We start from the raw sequence: 20,264 nt of genomic DNA on the forward strand, positions 1-20,264 counted from the left end.
GGCAATATTAAAGATTTTTTCAACGAAAAGTATGCAGTACATTCCGTATGTGTCAATGGTTATTGTTGAAGAATGAATCTATGCCGATCATATAATAAACTTTATTAAGATATGTTGTGTAAGTAATAAATGCCCCGTGTTTGACCCAGATTGTCACTGAACTGTAGTGTAATACGTATTCACGTTTTCGATAGAAATATCTTCTTAATGATACGCATTTATATCAGTCATAATTGGATGCAAATCTTGAGCTAATGCCACTGTCGGTCACTAGTATTAATGTAGCAGTCTATGCGTACTAAAGGTCATTGCTATACAAATAAAAATATGAGCTAACTATGTGCTATCACTTAGAAAAGAACAAACATAATTTTGAGATCAACGGCATTTGTATATGATAAAACATTTACATACTTGTTATCGGTTTAAACAGTTTACGCACGCTTGTTTGCTCACGTGAATATTGGTTTCAATAGTGGACATGTGTCGTACGTGCACGGTGAGGAATCACGTGACTGTAAAGTGATTCTCACGTGGTTCACCACAGGTCCGTGGTGATCCATCATGGTGGGAACCCTATTGAAGTCACGTGATTCCTTATCCATGGACACCTTTATAAATGTTTCCGAGTATGTTTGTTGCTGTATTATCACCCTATGCAGCAAACTGATACACGCATTCCATGTTAACAAGTTGGTACCAGGCAGTAGCGCGACAATAACGTTTTGAATCATTGTCTTAGTTTAAAATAATGACTTTCTGATCTAAAGTTGGAAAGGTTCATTCACTTTTTGACCATGTCAGTTTAGCGCCATCAAATATAACTTAGAAAACTGCATAAATGAACTACATGTAAGTTTTGAAACAAATTCAGAAGAATATTATTAAGAATGAAACAATCTACCTTACTGTTATTTTCATTACCTCTCAGCTTTTCATGGGCTCTACAATACATAACCAAATAATTCGATTTAATTAAGAAATGAATTGCGGGGTTGATGTCATTATCCGAAGGACTCCACACGTACTTTGACCAACCCAATTGCGTTCATATCCCCGATAATGACATCTACCCCGCAATTCATTCCTTATATTTACACCAATAGTTCATTATTTCATTCAAGAATTGTTAAAAAAATACTTCATTTCATTTAAGAAAACCTTTCAGTAATCCGTTCTTACCCATTCTGTAAACAGAACGACCCGACTATAACCGGAAACATTTTTTTCAAATGACGTCACAATAACGCGGGAAAAGATCAACCACTTGAAATCACTTTAAAACGTAAAATTAAAACACTTCTGGTACCAATATATTTAAAATATAATAAACTAACACTTTTAAAAATGTTGATCTATATTTTACGGGACCTGCAGACACAATACAAACAATAACAAGATCAATAGCTTTCATGTATATTGTTATGCAATGAATTACGATCCGAACATATCCGAAGATGTTGCGTTCATCGGTTGATGAACGCAATTGCTGAAAGGCATTTCATTTAAGGAACGGAAGTTGAGGTGTAAATATGGTAATTTGATTTCAGTGTATACCCAAGTGTTCTCGGAGATTTGGTTTATAGTTTTCATGTATCAAATGAAGCCGGATGCAATGGAACTGCGGGAACGATCCGATTGCAAACCAATCTTCTTCTTTGGCACCGCGACCTTGAGGCCAAAATAAAAACACCAATCTTCTTCCACGTGAAACCCGAACAACAAACTAATACCATTTTATCCTAGAACAATACCACAGCAATGGCTTCCTAGACGCACTTACAGAAGGATTGTATTTTAATGTCATTCTGACACAGCATGTTCTTTACGACTTTAATTCATTGTCGTGTGATTCATTTGTTTCTCATTTATCGACAAGAAAGGTTAAAGTAACTCGCTCATGGTTTGTAAAATGCACCTTTTTAATTACGAAATAAAGTGTGGGAAATCATAAGGAGTGTTAAAACAAAAATACTACACCCTTCAGCAAATGTTGATATTTGCTCAAATATCGTAATAACGCGATTGAAAAATAATTACGGCTGTGGTGTTTTATGATTGATTGATTGCCATTATCACGTGATGTTATCAATGTATCGTTAAGAGGTCAACATATCCACTATTTTGGTGTCCCAATGGCCGTGTGGACTAGTTGACTGTTTTCTATTTTTGTCTTGACTTTACCGGCTTGGGTTCGAACCCCACTGAATCCAAAATATTTGTTTATGCTATAACTGTATTTTTTCTGCAATGTCGATATCATAGAGTAAAATAATGATACAATAAGTGTTTTCAGTTGCATTGCCGGGAAAACTAATTTCTTGTCCAAAAACATCAGCGAGTCACTTTAACATAATACACATATCATATAACTTTCCTCTTATTGACAAATAAGTTCACGAAGTTCGCAGACTAGCGTTATAATACTTCTTTAATAAAAACACATTTGGATTTCTGTTTTCAATTTGACACGTGTTTATATTGTTCTTCATAGGTTTGGATTCTTAAATGACATAAATTAACATTCTATTTTCATACATGTGTAGCTTTGTTATGAAAGCGAAACTCCCTGAATTATGTCCCTTATGTCGTTATATTTCTGAGAAATTTCCGAAACATTTCCGGTTGATTCTTATATGAGGCTATCAATATTCATTTTTTTTTCAAGAAAACGCTTTTTGTCACTTTCATTGTGTGTTTTCTATCGATGAAAAAGAGACGTTTAGAAATAGAAGTAGCCTCATCGAGAAAAGCGATCTAAACTCGTAGAAAAAGAGATAAATAGGTAAAATATTACATTACGGCTAAAATTACCTTAAATTGGTAAAAAACAAACAGACAAATGCAACCGGAACAAGGGCAACATTTCAGCGGAAACGATTTAATCATATCGCATATAACACACGTTAACAATTCTGCGTTAAATTTTCATTTTATATAATACAAGAGTTTTTATCCAATGGTTATCAAACGTGGGCAGACTATTCGTCGGCATGTTATCTTAAATATATATCAATATGGATCATTTCGGGTCAAAAACTAGGTCACTAGGTCAAATCTTTAGAAGAAATATTTCACGGTAATAAATTCAACAATTTTTATCAAATCTTGATGTGAAACATGGTCAGAATGCTTGTCTGCATTATATCTTGCATATTTTTAATAAGGGTCAACCCGGGTCAAAATCTAGGTCACAAGGTCAAATCTTAGGAAAAAATTATTTCCACGTCATAATTCAATATTTCTTTTTTCATATCTTGATGAAACTTGGTCAGAATATTTGTCTGCATAATATCTTGCTTATTTTTTATATCGGTCATCCCGGGTCAAATTCTAGGTCACTAGGTCAAATCTTAGGAAAATCTTTTCACGTCATAAATTCAACAATTTTTGTCAAATCTTTATGAAACTTGGTCAGAAAATTTGTTTGCATAATATCTTCAAAGTTCTTTAAGATGGGTCATCCCCAGTCAAAATCAAGGTCACTAGGTCAAATCTTAGGAGAAAGAATTTCACGGTCATAAAAATATATTAATTTTTGTCATTTTTTATGGAACTTGGTCAGAATATTTGTCTACATGTTGTCTTAAACATTTGTGAATATGGGTTACCTCAAATCACCACTGACCACAAAGCTGTCTGGATTGCGTTTTTAGTGTTTACCATTATCATTTAAGGTTAACCATTTCATATAATCATGCCTACACAATACTTACCAAACCTATCTATATCAGTCAACAACTAAATTCAATTGATATTTTATAAACACAAATCCCAATTATGAATTTCATAACTACCCATATTTCAAAAAATATTAGCTTCGGTGTTTTCCCTGCTCTTCCTTATGGATATCGTGCCGGATGTTAATTGCAACAATTATTTTTTATTGCGGCCACAACTTGCCACCACAAAGTAACTTGAAATAATAATAATATAATAAATGATTTACTCTTTTATTACGTGAAATAAACAAAACGATACTCGTATTCTTGAACAGGGAGGCGGCACGTGTTCACCTATCCTTATCTTAAATGGTGAGCAGACGGATTGTAACAAAGACCCAGTATTCACCACGGCTTACGGATATTTGAAAGTTGAATCTGTGGCAAGCAATGGCTCGTTCTCTCTTAAGTTTGAAGGTACGCTATTTTTAAGATTTGATAATCAAAATTGATATTCACATTCGGGTTTGCGCCTCTGTTTTTGCATTCATTCTGTTTTTATCAATGAGACATGGTATAGCCAACGATAAATGTCCTTTCAACAAACCAGAGGCAAATAGGGAAATCGTCATGTCCTTTTTCTGTTGTTGTTGTTGTTGTTGTTGTTGTTGTTTTAAATGCTATTCATATTTTAAACTATGTGTAATTATAATTTATTGAAACCTTGAGCATGATTGTACGGCTTTCATCCTTTGTCAGGTGATGAGAACGTTTCAATACAAGTAGCGTGTGGCAGTAAATCCTCGTCTATAACTCTATCTGAACCCGACAGCTGTGTCACGCCACCACCAACAGGTTTGCAAACATTTCATCTCATCTGATACACACTGTTAATTCGTATATAATAATAATATATAATACTAATAATAACATCTTTATTTTAAGAAGGTAACACATTATGTCATAATTACAATGTCAACTATAAAACATCATATTTTCATAATGGCCTTCTAAAACAAAACATAATGACAAACATCTTTACACGATTCACACATGTATGCATACTATTATTCAAATATCATCAAAAACGATAAACAACAAGTCATATAAAGCCTTAATGAATAATTAAACATGTTAATTATGGTAAACACGAGTATTCAATTCACACAAGTGTACTATCATTCAAATAACAAAAAGGATAAAAATAAATCATCATATGAAGCAGTAATGAATACCGTGGTAAACACAGGTATCATTCTAGCGAATTTCAAGCACAGACCGACAAACACCCAATTTATTTTACAATACATTTGTAATTGATAAATATAATAATGAATGTAACGTTTTAACAAATCGTTTAAATAAATTCAGTTGGATTTCAAGTCTTAACTAGAATGTTTAAATGTTTATTCAAAAGGAAACTTTTATACTAACTTAAATTTGACCGTTGCCAATTTATAGACATTTCTTACTTCTATGGGTATTTCATTCAGTACTGTGCATACTGTTATATGAAAAGGAATCCTGGAGATAATTTGTTCTGGGCAACATATTGCAAATACGATCCTTTTATTTAACTGATCTAAGAGTATAGTATTCATCATTTTAAAAGATCTAACTTGTATGTTGGTACCATATCATGCATGGTTTTACAAATATGTATATACAAGTAAGGCAATATGATAGTTACATCAATCTGTTATTGTTAACCATTTTAACTCGTGCAGCATTCCACAAAATGAAGAATGTTTATTTTATTTACATTTGAACCATTGCCTTTGCCCCAAATAAGACAACAGAAATCTAATAGCGGAAGTATATATGAGTTATAGAACATATATTTCATCTCATCGGTCAGATAATATATAACTTTTTTAATAGTGAATCTTTTGAGTTTACCTTTTAACAGACAAATTCTGTCTGTGAATGCCACATGAGATATATAAATTATGTTATATTAAAAACTGTACACATTCGTTAGCTCTTGAATTATTTTAGGTGTATTCCTGTACACATTCGTTAGCTCTTGAAATATTTTAGGTGTATTCCTGTACACATTCGTTAGCTCATGAAAGATGTTAGGTGTATTCCTGTACACATTCAGTAGCTCTTGAAATATGTTTGGTGTATTCCTGTACACGTTCGTTAGCTCTTGAAATATGTTTGGTGTATTCCTGTACACGTTCTTTAGCTCTTGAAATATGTTAGGTGTATTCCAGTACACATTCGTTAGCTCTTGAAATATGTTTGGTGTATTCCAGTACACATTCGTCAGCTCTTAAAATATGTTTGGTGTATTCCTGTTCACATTTATTAGCTCTTAAAATATGTTTGGTGTATTCCTGTACACGTTTATTAGCTCTTAAAATATGTTTGGTGTATTCCTGTACACGTTCATTAGCTCATGAAAATATGTTTGGTGTATTCCTGTACACGTTTATTAGCTCTTAAAATATGTTTTGGTGTATTCCTGTACACGTTTATTAGCTCTTAAAATATGTTTGGTGTATTCATGTACACGTTCATTAGTTCTTAAAATATGTTTGGTGTATTCCTGTACACATTTATTAGCTCTTAAAATATGTTTGGTGTATTCCTGTTCACATTTATTAGCTCTTAAAATATGTTTGGTGTATTCCTGTACACATTTATTAGCTCTTAAAATATGTTTGGTGTATTCCTGTACACATTTATTAGCTCTTAAAATATGTTTGGTGTATTCCTGTACACATTTATTAGCTCTTAAAATATGTTTGGTGTATTCCTGTACACGTTTATTAGCTCTTAAAATATGTTTGGTGTATTCCTGTACACGTTTATTAGCTCTTAAAATATGTTTGGTGTATTCCTGTACACATTTATTAGCTCTTAAAATATGTTTGGTGTATTCCTGTACACGTTCATTAGCTCTTAAAATATGTTTGGTGTATTCCTGTACACGTTTATTAGCTCTTAAAATATGTTTGGTGTATTCCTGTACACATTTATTAGCTTTTGAAAGATGTTTGGTGTATTCCTGTACACGTTCATTAGCTCATGAAATATGTTAGGTGTATTCCTGTACACATTCGTTAGCTCATGAAAGATGTTAGGTGTATTCCTGTACACATTCGTTAGCGCTTGAAATATTTTAGGTGTATTCCTGTACACATTCGTTAGCTCTTGAAATATTTTAGGTGTATTCCTGTACACGTTCGCTAGCTCTTGAAGTATGTTAGATGTATTCCTGTACACATTCGCTAGCTCTTGAAGTATGTTAGATGTATTCCTGTACACATTCGCTAGCTCATGAAATATGTTTGATGTATTCCTGTACACATTCGCTAGCTCATGAAATATGTTTGGTGTATTCCTGTACACATTCGTTAGCTCATGAAATATGTTAGGTGTATTCCTGTACACATTCGTTAGCTCATGAAAGATGTTAGATGTATTCCTGTACACATTCGTTAGCTCATGAAAGATGTTAGATGTATTCCTGTACACATTCGTTAGCTCATGAAAGATGTTAGATGTATTACTGTACACATTCGTTAGCTCATGAAAGATGTTAGATGTATTCCTGTACACATTCGTTAGCTCATGAAAGATGTTAGATGTATTCCTGTACACATTCGTTAGCTCATGAAAGATGTTAGATGTATTCCTGTACACATTCGTTAGCTCATGAAAGATGTTAGGTGTATTCCTGTACACATTCGTTAGCTCATGAAAGATGTTAGATGTATTCCTGTACACATTCGTTAGCTCATGAAAGATGTTAGATGTATTCCTGTACACATTCGTTAGCTCATGAAAGATGTTAGATGTATTACTGTACGCATTCGTTAGCTCATGAAAGATGTTAGGTGTATTCCTGTACACATTCGTTAGCTCATGAAAGATGTTAGATGTATTACTGTACACATTCGTTAGCTCATGAAAGATGTTTGGTGTATTCCTGTACACATTCGTTAGCTCATGAAAGATTTAAGGTGTATTCATGTACACAGTTATTAGGTCTTGAGATATATGTAGGGTGTGGTCCTGTACACAGTTATTAGCTCTTTAAATGTATTAGGTGTATTCCTGTTCACAGTTATTATGTCTTGAAATGTGTTAGGTGTATTCCTGTAAATAGTTATTAGGTCATGAAATATGTTAGGTGTATTCCTGTACACAGTTATTATGTCTTGAAATGTGTTAGGTGTATTCCTGTACACAGTTATTAGCTCTTGGCATATGTAAGGTGTATTCCTGTACACTGTTATTAGGTCTTGAAATACGTTAGATGTTTTCCTGTACACATTTATTAGGTCTTGAAATATGTTAGATGTATTCCTGTACACATTCGTTTGTTCATAAACTATGATGTATTCCTGTACACATTTATTAGGTCTTGAAATATGTAAGGTGTATTCCTGTACACAGTTATTAGGTCTTGAAACATGTAAGGTGTATTCATGCACACTGTTTTTAGGTCTTGAAATATGTTTGTTGTATTCGGTAAATAGTCTTTAGCTTCTGACGTAATTCCGGTGTATTCATGTACATTTTGCAGCTTCAGAATTATGTACAGTTTTTAATCGTGTACATATTTATAGCCCTTGAAACAATGCTTCGTGGACATATTTCTTAACCAGTAGTGTCCTTCACTTAGCTTGGACACTAACTATGGTCATTCAGTTCTTTGATATTGCTAACAGTATTAATATGACATCTCAATAAAATTATAATTCTGAAAAAATACCATTATATTATATAAGAAGAATTACCGCGACCACAAAAACACATAATTCAGATAAATACGCGTCTTATTCATCGAGTAAGTAGGGCTGATATTTCAAGGTTTTTTGCATGCGCGAAGTTTGCCTGTCAGTCTGTGTTTAACGTGCTGTAAGGGGGAATCTTTCGTTGTTTTTAATCTCTTCACTGTTTCCTTATTCGCGTTTTCAGTGCTGAATCTGGGCATTTCGTCCGATTTTGTTCGACATTTTGACAATGTTTATGGCAGCTATTTATATTTGGGATTGCTGGACTATTTTACCTTGTCTATTTAATATATATATCCTTAACTATTCTGTAGAGAGTATTTAGAGAATACTAGGTTAGTGCCCTGGATGGAGGAAGTTTATCTGGCAAAGCAGAGGAATTCATTGGGTGAGCTGAAGGCGAACCCGATAAATTCCGCAGCCGAGTCAGGTATTTCTACCTTATGAGAGGGCGCTTATGCGATGATAGTTTATCACAGTAAATCTTTAAGCACTCACCAATCATTTAATATTTGTGCGTTTTCAGCTATTAAATACACGGTAATAATCTTGTTACCAGTTATTTGTATTTTTCCTAAATGCATTTTTTAGCAAGTTGTTAGAGGTTTATCACTCAAATATCATGTGTGTTATACATGTGTATGTATTGATTCTGAATACGAGTGTCACTTTAAACACGTTTTAATACATAATTAATAATTACTTCGCAGGCATCTATATTAGTTTGAGGTATGCTTGACATATTGGTATACCACTTCTTCTTTCAACAAAAGTTATAAATCAGGTTTACGACCATTGTTATAAGCGTTAACTGTTTCTATGTACCTTTTCTATGTATTTGTACGACATTCATAACTATACGTTTAGGGCACAAATGTGATTGGAAAACATGACGGTAAAACACGCAGTGCTTGAAAACATGACGGTAAAACACGGAGTGCGTGAATACATGACGGTAAAACACGGAATGCTTGACAACATGGCGGTAAAACAAGCAGTGCTTGAATGCATGACGGTAAAACACGGAATGCTTGACAACATGACGGTAAAACAAGCAGTGCTTGAATGCATGACGGTAAAACACGGAGTGCGTGAATACATGACGGTAAAACACGGAATGCTTGACAACATGGCGGTAAAACACGGAGTGCTTGAATATATGGCGGTAAAACACGGAGTGCTTAAATGCATGACGGTAAAACACGGAGTGCTTGAATGCATGACGGTAAAACACGGAATGCTTGACAACATGGCGGTAAAACACGAAACGCTTGACGAGATGACGGTAAAACACAGAATTCTTGACGACATGACGGTCAACCACGGAATGCTTAAAGACATGACGGTAAAACACGTAATACTTAAAGTAAAGACATAATGGTTAAACGCGTAATACTTAAAGACATGAGCGTAAACAAGTAATACTTCAAGACAATATGGTCAAACACAGACTGATTTTGAAAAACCATATCGAGCATAAATCTATCGAAAGCTTAGACTACACTTAAAGACTTCGAAACTGTCAACGCCCCATTGGCTCTGGCTTTACACATAGTTACTGATCATGAAGGAAGAGAAAATAGATAACTACATTTACAGCCATGTTAATATATGCTATGACATTAGGTCGTTTCCAGGGAGCATGTGTTAACTCGACGTGTGTGGAAGAATATCTGATTTGTGAAAACAGCATTTGTGTATGTCGAGCCGGATACTCGGAGGATGGAGAGATTTGTGGTATTTAAGTCACGCATAAATGGGCACAATAACATTTAACGCCGTACTTGTGCTTAACTTGCGCTTGGTGTGAGTATTGGCAGTTTGAAGCTTGCTTTTCCCCTTGTCTTTGTCTTATGAATCATGGCTGTACTTCTAGCACATATTGGTCATAACGATGTCGATAATCATAGCTGTACTTCTAGCATATAGTGTTCATAACAATGTCTGTAATCATGGCTGCACTTCTAGCACACAGTGTTCATCACAATGTGGGTAATCATGGCTATACTTCTAGCACATAGTGTTCATAACGATGTCGGTAATCATGGCTGTACTTCTAGCATATAGTGTTCATCACAATATCGGTAATCATGGCTGCACTTCTAGCACAATGTCTGTAATCATGGCTGCACTTCTAGCACACAGTGTTCATCACAATGTCGGTAATCATGGCTGCACTTTTAGCACATAGTGTTCATCACGATGTTGGTAATCATGGCTGTACTTCTAGCACACAGTGTTCATTACGATGTCGGTAATCATGGCTGTACTTCTAGCATATAGTGTCATCACAATGTTGGTAATCATGGCTGCACTTTTAGCACATATTGTTCATTACGATGTCGGTAATCATGGCTGTACTTCTAGCACACAGTGTTCATTACGATGTCGGTAATCATGGCTGCACTTCTAGCACACAGTGTTCATTACGATGTCGGTAATCATGGCTGTACTTCTAGCACATAGTGTTCATCACAATGTCGGTAATCATGGCTGCATTTCTAGCACATAGTGTTCATTACGATGTCGATAATATCACACAGTGTTTATCACACTGTCGGTAATATTGGCTGATTCTCTAGCACACAGTGTTCATTACAATGTCGGTAATAGCACACAGTGTCCATCGCACTGTCGGTAATCATGGCTGCTCTTCTAGCACATAGGGTTCATTACGATGTCAGTAATAGCACATAGTGTTCATCGCACTGTCGGTAATCATGGCTGCTCTACTAGCATATAGTGTTCATTACAATGTCGGTAGCCATGGCTGCACTTCTAGCACATAGTGTTCATAACGATGTCGATAACCATGACTGCACTACAAGCACACAGTGTTCATAACGATGTTGGTAATCATTGCTGCACTTCAAGCACCCAATGTTCATTACGATGTCGTTAATCAAGGCTGCACTTCTAGCACAAAGTGTTCATCACAATGTCGGTAATCATGGCTTTACTTCTAGCACAAAGTGTTCATCACCATATCGGTAATCATGGCTGCACTTCTAGCACAAAGTGTTCATCACAATGTCGGTAATCATGGCTGCACTTTTAGCACATAGTGTTCACTACGATGTCGGTAATCATGGCTGCACTTCTAGCACAAAGTGTTCATCACAATGTCGGTAATCATGGCTGCACTTTTAGCACATAGTGTTCACTACGATATCGGTAATCATGGCTGCACTTCTAGCACAAAGTGTTCATCACAATGTCGGTAATCATGGCTGCACTTTTAGCACATAGTGTTTACTACGATGTCGGTAATCATGGCTGCACTTCTAGCACACAGTGTTTATTACGATGTCGGTAATCATGGCTGCACTTTTAGCACATAGTGTCCATTACGATGTCGGTAATCATGGCTGCACTTCTAGCACAAACTGTTCATAACGATATCGGTTTTTTGTTTTGCCATTTGAAATTCATGGCATTTATTGCAATTAAATAGTTTATGCCTTAATTACTAGTAATAATTATGAGATAAATTCTTCTTGAAAGAAACCCACACGTGTCTAATCATACTTCCGGAAAGAAGCCTTTACAATTGATACTGTGGTGATTATAAGAATTAAAACGTATGCCATGAATGTTAAGTTCTAAAAACACTAGTGGCTGTTTCCCGTTAATACTTGTATGTGTGTTTCAAGTGAACATATTATATATTCGCGTTAGGACTAAGGTTTTGCTGAAATAACGCACCTATATTCGCGTTAGGGCTACGGTTTTGTTAAATCTACGCACCTTTATTTGCGTTAGGGCTACGGTTTTGCTGAAATGACGCACTTACATTCGCGTTAGGGCTATGGTTTTGTTGAAGTGATGCACCTATATTCGCATTAGGGCTACGGTTTTGTTGAAGTGACGCACCTATATTCGCGTTAGGGCTAAGGTTTTGTTGAAGTGACGCACCTATATTTGCGTCAGGGCTACGGTTTTGCTGAAGTGACTCACCTATATTCGCGTCAGGGCTACGGTTTTGCTGAAGTGACGCACCTATATTCGCGTCAGGGCTACGGTTTTGCTGAAGTGACGCACCTATATTCGCGTTAGGGCTACGGTTTTGTTAATCACCTATATTCGCGTTAGGGCTACGGTTTTGTTAAATCTACGCACCTATATTCGCGTTAGTACCAAGGTTTTGTTAAAATAACGAACCTATATTCGCGTCAGGGCTACGGTTTTGTTGAAGTTACGAACCTATATTCGCGTCAGGGCTACGGTTTTGTTGAAGTTACCCGCCTATATTCGCGTCAGGGCTACGGTTTTGTTAAAGTTACGCGTCTATATTCGCGTCAGGGCTACGGTTTTGTTGAAGTGACGCACCTATATTCGCGTTAGGGCTACGGTTTTGTTGAAGTTACGCACCTTTATTCGCGTTAGGGCTACGGTTTTGTTGAAGTTACGCACCTTTATTTGCGTCAGGGCAAGGTTTTGTTTAAGTTACGCGCCTATATTCGCGTCAGGGCTACGGTTTTGTTGAAGTTACGCGCATATATTCGCGTCAGGGCTACGGTTTTGTTGAAGATTCTCACCTATATTCGCGTCAGGGCTACGGTTTTGTTGAAGTTACGCGCCTATATTCGCGTCAGGGCTACGGTTTTGTTAAAGTTACGCGTCTATATTCGCGTCAGGGCTACGGTTTTGTTGAAGTGACGCACCTATATTCGCGTTAGGGCTACGGTTTTGTTGAAGTTACGCACCTTTATTCGCGTCAGGGCTACGGTTTTGTTGAAGATACTCACCTATATTCGCGTCAGGGCTACGGTTTTGTTGAAGTTACGCGCCTATATTCGCGTTAGGGCTACGGTTTTGTTGAAGTTACGCGCCTATATTCGCGTTAGGGCTACGGTTTTGTTGAAGTTACGCGCATATATTCGCGTCAGGGCTACGGTTTTGTTGAAGATTCTCACCTATATTCGCGTCAGGGCTACGGTTTTGTTGAAGTTACCCGCCTATATTCGCGTTAGGGCTACGGTTTTGTTAAAGTTACGCGTCTATATTCGCGTCAGGGCTACGGTTTTGTTGAAGTGACGCACCTATATTCGCGTTAGGGCTACGGTTTTGTTGAAGTTACGCACCTTTATTCGCGTTAGGGCTACGGTTTTGTTGAAGTTACGCACCTTTATTTGCGTCCGGGCAAGGTTTTGTTTAAGTTACGCGCCTATATTCGCGTTAGGGCTACGGTTTTGTTGAAGTTACGCGCATATATTCGCGTCAGGGCTACGGTTTTGTTGAAGATTCTCACCTATATTCGCGTCAGGGCTACGGTTTTGTTGAAGTTACGCGCCTATATTCGCGTCAGGGCTACGGTTTTGTTAAAGTTACGCGTCTATATTCGCGTCAGGGCTACGGTTTTGTTGAAGTGACGCACCTATATTCGCGTTAGGGCTACGGTTTTGTTGAAGTTACGCACCTTTATTCGCGTTAGGGCTACGGTTTTGTTGAAGTGACGCACCTATATTCGCGTTAGGGCTAAGGTTTTGTTGAAGTGACGCACCTATATTTGCGTCAGGGCTACGGTTTTGCTGAAGTGACTCACCTATATTCGCGTCAGGGCTACGGTTTTGCTGAAGTGACGCACCTATATTCGCGTCAGGGCTACGGTTTTGCTGAAGTGACGCACCTATATTCGCGTTAGGGCTACGGTTTTGTTAATCACCTATATTCGCGTTAGGGCTACGGTTTTGTTAAATCTACGCACCTATATTCGCGTTAGTACCAAGGTTTTGTTAAAATAACGAACCTATATTCGCGTCAGGGCTACGGTTTTGTTGAAGTTACGAACCTATATTCGCGTCAGGGCTACGGTTTTGTTGAAGATACTCACCTATATTCGCGTCAGGGCTACGGTTTTGTTGAAGTTACGCGCCTATATTCGCGTTAGGGCTACGGTTTTGTTGAAGTTACGCGCCTATATTCGCGTTAGGGCTACGGTTTTGTTGAAGTTACGCGCATATATTCGCGTCAGGGCTACGGTTTTGTTGAAGATTCTCACCTATATTCGCGTCAGGGCTACGGTTTTGTTGAAGTTACCCGCCTATATTCGCGTCAGGGCTACGGTTTTGTTAAAGTTACGCGTCTATATTCGCGTCAGGGCTACGGTTTTGTTGAAGTGACGCACCTATATTCGCGTTAGGGCTACGGTTTTGTTGAAGTTACGCACCTTTATTCGCGTTAGGGCTACGGTTTTGTTGAAGTTACGCACCTTTATTTGCGTCAGGGCAAGGTTTTGTTTAAGTTACGCGCCTATATTCGCGTTAGGGCTACGGTTTTGTTGAAGTTACGCGCATATATTCGCGTCAGGGCTACGGTTTTGTTGAAGATTCTCACCTATATTCGCGTCAGGGCTACGGTTTTGTTGAAGTTACGCGCCTATATTCGCGTCAGGGCTACGGTTTTGTTAAAGTTACGCGTCTATATTCGCGTCAGGGCTACGGTTTTGTTGAAGTGACGCACCTATATTCGCGTTAGGGCTACGGTTTTGTTGAAGTTACGCACCTTTATTCGCGTTAGGGCTACGGTTTTGTTGAAGTTACGCACCTTTATTTGCGTCAGGGCAAGGTTTTGTTTAAGTTACGCGCCTATATTCGCGTTAGGGCTACGGTTTTGCTGAAGTGACGCGCCTATATTCGCTTCAGGGCTACGGTTTTGTTGAAGTTACGAACCTATATTCGCGTCAGGGCTACGGTTTCGTTGAAGTGACGCACCTATATTTGCGTCAGGGCTACGGTTTTGTTGAAGTTACGCACCTATATTCGCGTTAGGGCTACGGTTTTGTTGAAGTTACGCACCTTTATTCGCGTTAGGGCTACGGTTTTGTTGAATTTACGCACCTTTATTCGCGTTAGGGCTACGGTTTTGTTTAAGTTACGCACCTTTATTCGCGTTAAGGCTACGGTTTTGTTGAAGTTACGCACCTATATTTGTGTTAGGGCAAGGTTTTGTTTAAGTTACGCACCTTTATTTGCGTCAGGGCAAGGTTTTGTTTAAGTTACGCGCCTATATTCGCGTTAGGGCTGCGGTTTTGTTGAAGTTACGCACCTATATTCGCGTCAGGGCTACGGTTTCGTTGAAGTGACGCACCTATATTTGCGTTAGGGCTACGGTTTTGTTGAAGTTACGCACCTTTATTCGCGTTAGGGCTACGGTTTTGTTGAAGTTACGCACCTTTATTTGCGTCAGGGCAAGGTTTTGTTTAAGTTACGCGCCTATATTCGCGTTAGGGCTACGGTTTTGCTGAAGTGACGCGCCTATATTCGCTTCAGGGCTACGGTTTTGTTGAAGTTACGAACCTATATTCGCGTCAGGGCTACGGTTTCGTTGAAGTGACGCACCTATATTTGCGTCAGGGCTACGGTTTTGTTGAAGTTACGCACCTATATTCGCGTTAGGGCTACGGTTTTGTTGAAGTTACGCACCTTTATTCGCGTTAGGGCTACGGTTTTGTTGAATTTACGCACCTTTATTCGCGTTAGGGCTACGGTTTTGTTGAAGTTACGCACCTTTATTCGCGTTAAGGCTACGGTTTTGTTGAAGTTACGCACCTATATTTGTGTTAGGGCAAGGTTTTGTTTAAGTTACGCACCTTTATTTGCGTCAGGGCAAGGTTTTGTTTATGTTACGCGCCTATATTCGCGTTAGGGCTGCGGTTTTGTTGAAGTTACGCACCTATATTCGCGTCAGGGCTACGGTTTCGTTGAAGTGACGCACCTATATTTGCGTTAGGGCTACGGTTTTGTTGAAGTGACGCACCTATGTTTGCGTTAGGGCTATGGTTTTGTTGAAGTTACGCACCTTTATTTGCGTCAGGGCAAGGTTTTGTTTAAGTTACGCGCCTATATTCGCGTTAGGGCTGCGGTTTTGTTGGTGTTTTGTTTTATAACTTTGTTACTGGTTTGCATTGGGCTGTGAAACACTCACACATGTAATTAAACTTATTAAAATAATAGAGTTTGTGAAGAAAAACGCTGTGTTCTTTTGTTCTGCCTGATGGGCTATGCAGGTAATTTAAATATTGCTTGATATGAAACCCTGCATACTATCTTATCCATGTTTGAGTATCAATTGAAATGAATTACAAAAAAAACAAACACAACTGGCATGAATTTAAAATCATACAATTGACGCCATGAAAATATTAATTCATTTTTGTTTGTATTACATAATATGTTTGTGTTACAGTAAAAACTGACGATCCACAAAGTAACACAAGTAAGTTACTTATATCACTGGTGTAGCGGTTCTTTGATACTTCGTAATTTTGTTGCTAATAGTGCTTCGTGACGGTAAAACATAGCAGTTTATTGATTTAAAGCTGAAACATTTAAGAAAATGGCAAACCAGTTGTGCGGATTAACATTGTTATTGAAATGACTAAATTACACACTCATTTGAAGAAAGGGGGTTGTTTGTTCAATTTCGGTGTAAGACCAAATTTAGTTGAAAATGCAGCTTTCGATGGTGTTATACCCCTAAACAAACCAAGGTAAGTGGCCTATAGCTTTCAGTTTGATGAAATTGTTAGAAAAGTGTTTAAGTTTTTCTACAAACGATTGTTTCAGTGATGTGGATTGTTATCACTATCTGCCTGCTGCTGCTGGTCGGACTCCTCGTAATTGCTTGGTTTTGTCTAAAGGACAAGATATGTAAACCTGTAAGTAGACACCAATAACTGTCATTTCGTTCTGATGTTATTTACAAAATTAACTGAATTAATTAGTCAAAATCAAAATCAGATAAAGCAAACTGTCACACCTGGTTATGTTCAATGGTCGTAGGTTTTGGCTAAACCGGACCTCATCGCTGACACTTCTCCAGCTAATACAAAGTTTGCAGCGACACCGAAAACCATGGCTGTTACGCCAGCCAACGAGAAGTTCCGCCGGGAGAATACAGACCTACCCTCAAGATCGACACTGCCACCCATAACAAGTACGGAAGTTTTAAGCACATGTTTCTTTTCACAAGATGAACTTTAAAAGTAACAGTTTATTAAAGTTTTTAGCATTTAAATCGTCTACCAAATAGTATGTTTGTTTAATACACTGTGCCGATATTCACCATGTTTTTTCATCAAAGGTAAACCTCCTGTCCAGCAACGATGGCACGGTGCACTGGACGAGGTTCAGAAAAGAGGAAAGAATAAGAAAGGGAAATCCACGGTATGACTAGTTTGCACTTTGTATACTTTCCAATGATTTTTTGGGTGCAATTTACTGCTTTTTAAAGGCTGTTTCCCCTTGCGAAAAAATGTCGATTTTTCCCAAAATGTTATATTTTTTTTCCCAATTTGATTAATGTAGATTACGTTAATGAATAAAAAAAGCAATGGATTTCTTGAAGTATAAACTTGACAATACTTACTCTGTCACAGCATAATGTTTGCATAATAAGTTAGATCATGTATATTTACCATTATATTAGCTTTTTGGCCTGATTTTGTATTTTTCCAAACTTTTTTCCCAATTTGCAAGGCACAGGCGTAAAAATAATTCCAAAAAATCACTACTTTCTATTTTACGTGTCTTCCATCACGCATACATATATTTCGTAAGACATTACTCTGTCGTTATGACATCGTTTAACAAAGTAAATAAGACACATTCCAGTATTATGACTAAATCAGTGAAACATGAACATGAATTATGTAATTGGATCATTTATTGACTCCTCAGTAAGTTCTGAATGTTCAATGTTAATGAGCAAATGACAATAATACCCTGTGTTCAATCTAAGAAAAACATTCGTGCTCTTTCAGCGTCAGAAGATGGAGGAACTGATTCAGTCTCTGCGTACACCTAGGGGCAGTGACGCCGTCGGCAATACCCGCTTCTCCAGAGCTTTAGAAATGGATAAAGTCACAGCCATACCCCCACACAATCTTAATGAAGACCTATCAGACATGGACAAGAAGAAAAAGAAGAAAAAGAGCAGGAACAGAAAGATTAAAAATTCTATAGCCGCAATATCTCGTTTCCATTCAGGGGATGATTTTTCCGGCCAGCAGGGGGTTTTCAGACCGACCGAAAATTTCCACACTTATCAACCCCAAGTTGTACCGTTGGGTCCAGGTGGGCTGCCGTCGTTCAGAAAGTCATCTGTGGGCGCGGATGGCGTGCCGCTAGCCGACGGCGCTAGTATGAACGGCTTCATCACAATGCATCCTCCGCCCGGTCCGCCAGGTCGTCTCCCTCCTGTTCAGGCTCCCCAGGTTACAGGACCCGCTCCTAAAGATTTTGTTGAAGCCGAGGATCTACCAAAAAGTCTGCGATTACCATCGAGACAAGGTATGTTTTCACAGTCTGGCACAAGCAACCCTGGCGCTTGGGCTCAGAGCATTGCTCCTTCCACGGGAAGTTACCATTCCGAAGTCCACCCTCCGCCAAACATGGGCTTTTCGATGAATTCCGAGCTGAGCTCAAGTGGTACCTTTGGGCCACTGTTTCGACGGACCTCGGTAGGTGTATCAGGACAGCCAGCGGGTCAGTCGATCTACTCGAGGCATTCAAGCGGGGATCAGTTTGCACCTCATGATCCTCAAGTAACTCCAAGACCAAGAACTGTAAGGCGACCGTCTCAACAGCTGGACATCTCTTCTCTTGGCGACAGAAATACGTATGAATAAACCTTCTGAGATATGACTTGTTGTAACACTGTTTTGCGAAAGATTTACTTATAATTTTGTTAGAATTGTTGTTTTCAAATGTATTTGTACATTCTATAAAAGCTGTTTATATATAGTTATTTTCTCATTTATTGTTATTTGTGTGCCAAAGTCAGAATTTATATGCATAGGTTAGTAACACTTTCACAATGTACTTATTTCTCTTACTAAATATTGTCTTTAACACTAGGTACGCACGTTCGTTTAGTGTATTTTAAGGAACATCTTATTATATATGTTTACAGGCGCGTGCACTTACAAATAACATGTATATTAATAGTGTTTTCTATACAACAGTCCATTTCATATATTATATTTAGTACGTAAACCACATTGTCATCTGTTTCTGAGAGATGTAAGCATGGAAGCGCTTCTTCATTAAATCAGTTCTACTTGGATCATTTAGGTTAATGCTGATACGTGTATCAATGATGAACTTTCTAATACCTATATATCTATTGAACACCAAGTTACAGTGCTAAATGCAAACTAACACAATATCATTGATTTGAACGTTCATGATTCTACATACAGAAACTAATGAAAAGTTAAGGAAATGGGATTATTTACTAATGAAAAGTTAAAGGAAATGGGATTATTTACTAATGAAAAGTTAAGGGAAATGGGATTATTTACTAATGAAAAGTTAAGGAAATGGGATTATTTACTAATGAAAAGTTAAGGGAAATGGGATTATTTACTAATGAAAAGTTAAAGGAAATGGGATTATTTACTAATGAAAAGTTAAGGGAAATGGGATTATTTACTGTTATTTGAGGATTGTTTTGCTATAATTTACAGTTCACGTCTTAATGTCAGTATTATCGATATGTCATCAAGTCTCATAATTTGCAATATTTATATATATAAACCAGGATTTTTACTTTATGTTGTTGTGTGATGTATTTACAAATACTGTTATATTTTTAAGATATTGGTTAATCAATTGTTTTTGTTATTTATTTAGAATCATTTCTGACTGAGTAACCGTGCCAAAAGATCAAATAGAACTAGGTTATCAGATTAGGGTATGTCGGTGGGATGATGGGTGGGCGGCGTTAACAATTCGTGTTCGTGCTGTCAGCTGGCCATGTATCAAGGGATTTTAAAATAACTTGGCTCAAATATTCTCTATGACAAGACGGTGTTTCTCATGCAATACTTAGGTCTATACGTCAAAGG

General features: G+C 37.5%; 1 protein-coding gene across 4 annotated transcripts in view; it reads left to right on the forward strand.

Annotated features, from left to right (window-relative positions):
- The window catches only part of LOC128239075 (neurogenic locus notch homolog protein 1-like), a 72,398-nt gene extending 52,370 nt beyond the window's left edge, over positions 1 to 20,028 (forward strand). For 2 of the 4 annotated variants that reach the window (XM_052955524.1, XM_052955527.1), the window contains 8 exons: positions 3,998 to 4,139; positions 4,422 to 4,517; positions 10,040 to 10,150; positions 16,601 to 16,630; positions 16,981 to 17,072; positions 17,197 to 17,350; positions 17,498 to 17,580; positions 18,177 to 20,028. In XM_052955524.1, coding sequence (XP_052811484.1) covers positions 3,998 to 4,139; positions 4,422 to 4,517; positions 10,040 to 10,150; positions 16,601 to 16,630; positions 16,981 to 17,072; positions 17,197 to 17,350; positions 17,498 to 17,580; positions 18,177 to 19,043 — 1,575 coding nt within the window. In that variant the 3' untranslated portion in view covers positions 19,044 to 20,028. The remainder of the gene's footprint in view (positions 1 to 3,997; positions 4,140 to 4,421; positions 4,518 to 10,039; positions 10,151 to 16,600; positions 16,631 to 16,980; positions 17,073 to 17,196; positions 17,351 to 17,497; positions 17,581 to 18,176) is intronic. The other 2 variants (XM_052955525.1, XM_052955526.1) reach the window with 2 other exon arrangements.
- The last annotated feature ends 236 nt before the right edge of the window (positions 20,029 to 20,264 follow it).

Source organism: Mya arenaria, chromosome 6 (assembly GCF_026914265.1).
Source record: "Mya arenaria isolate MELC-2E11 chromosome 6, ASM2691426v1".
Taxonomy (NCBI): Eukaryota; Metazoa; Mollusca; class Bivalvia; order Myida; family Myidae; genus Mya; species Mya arenaria.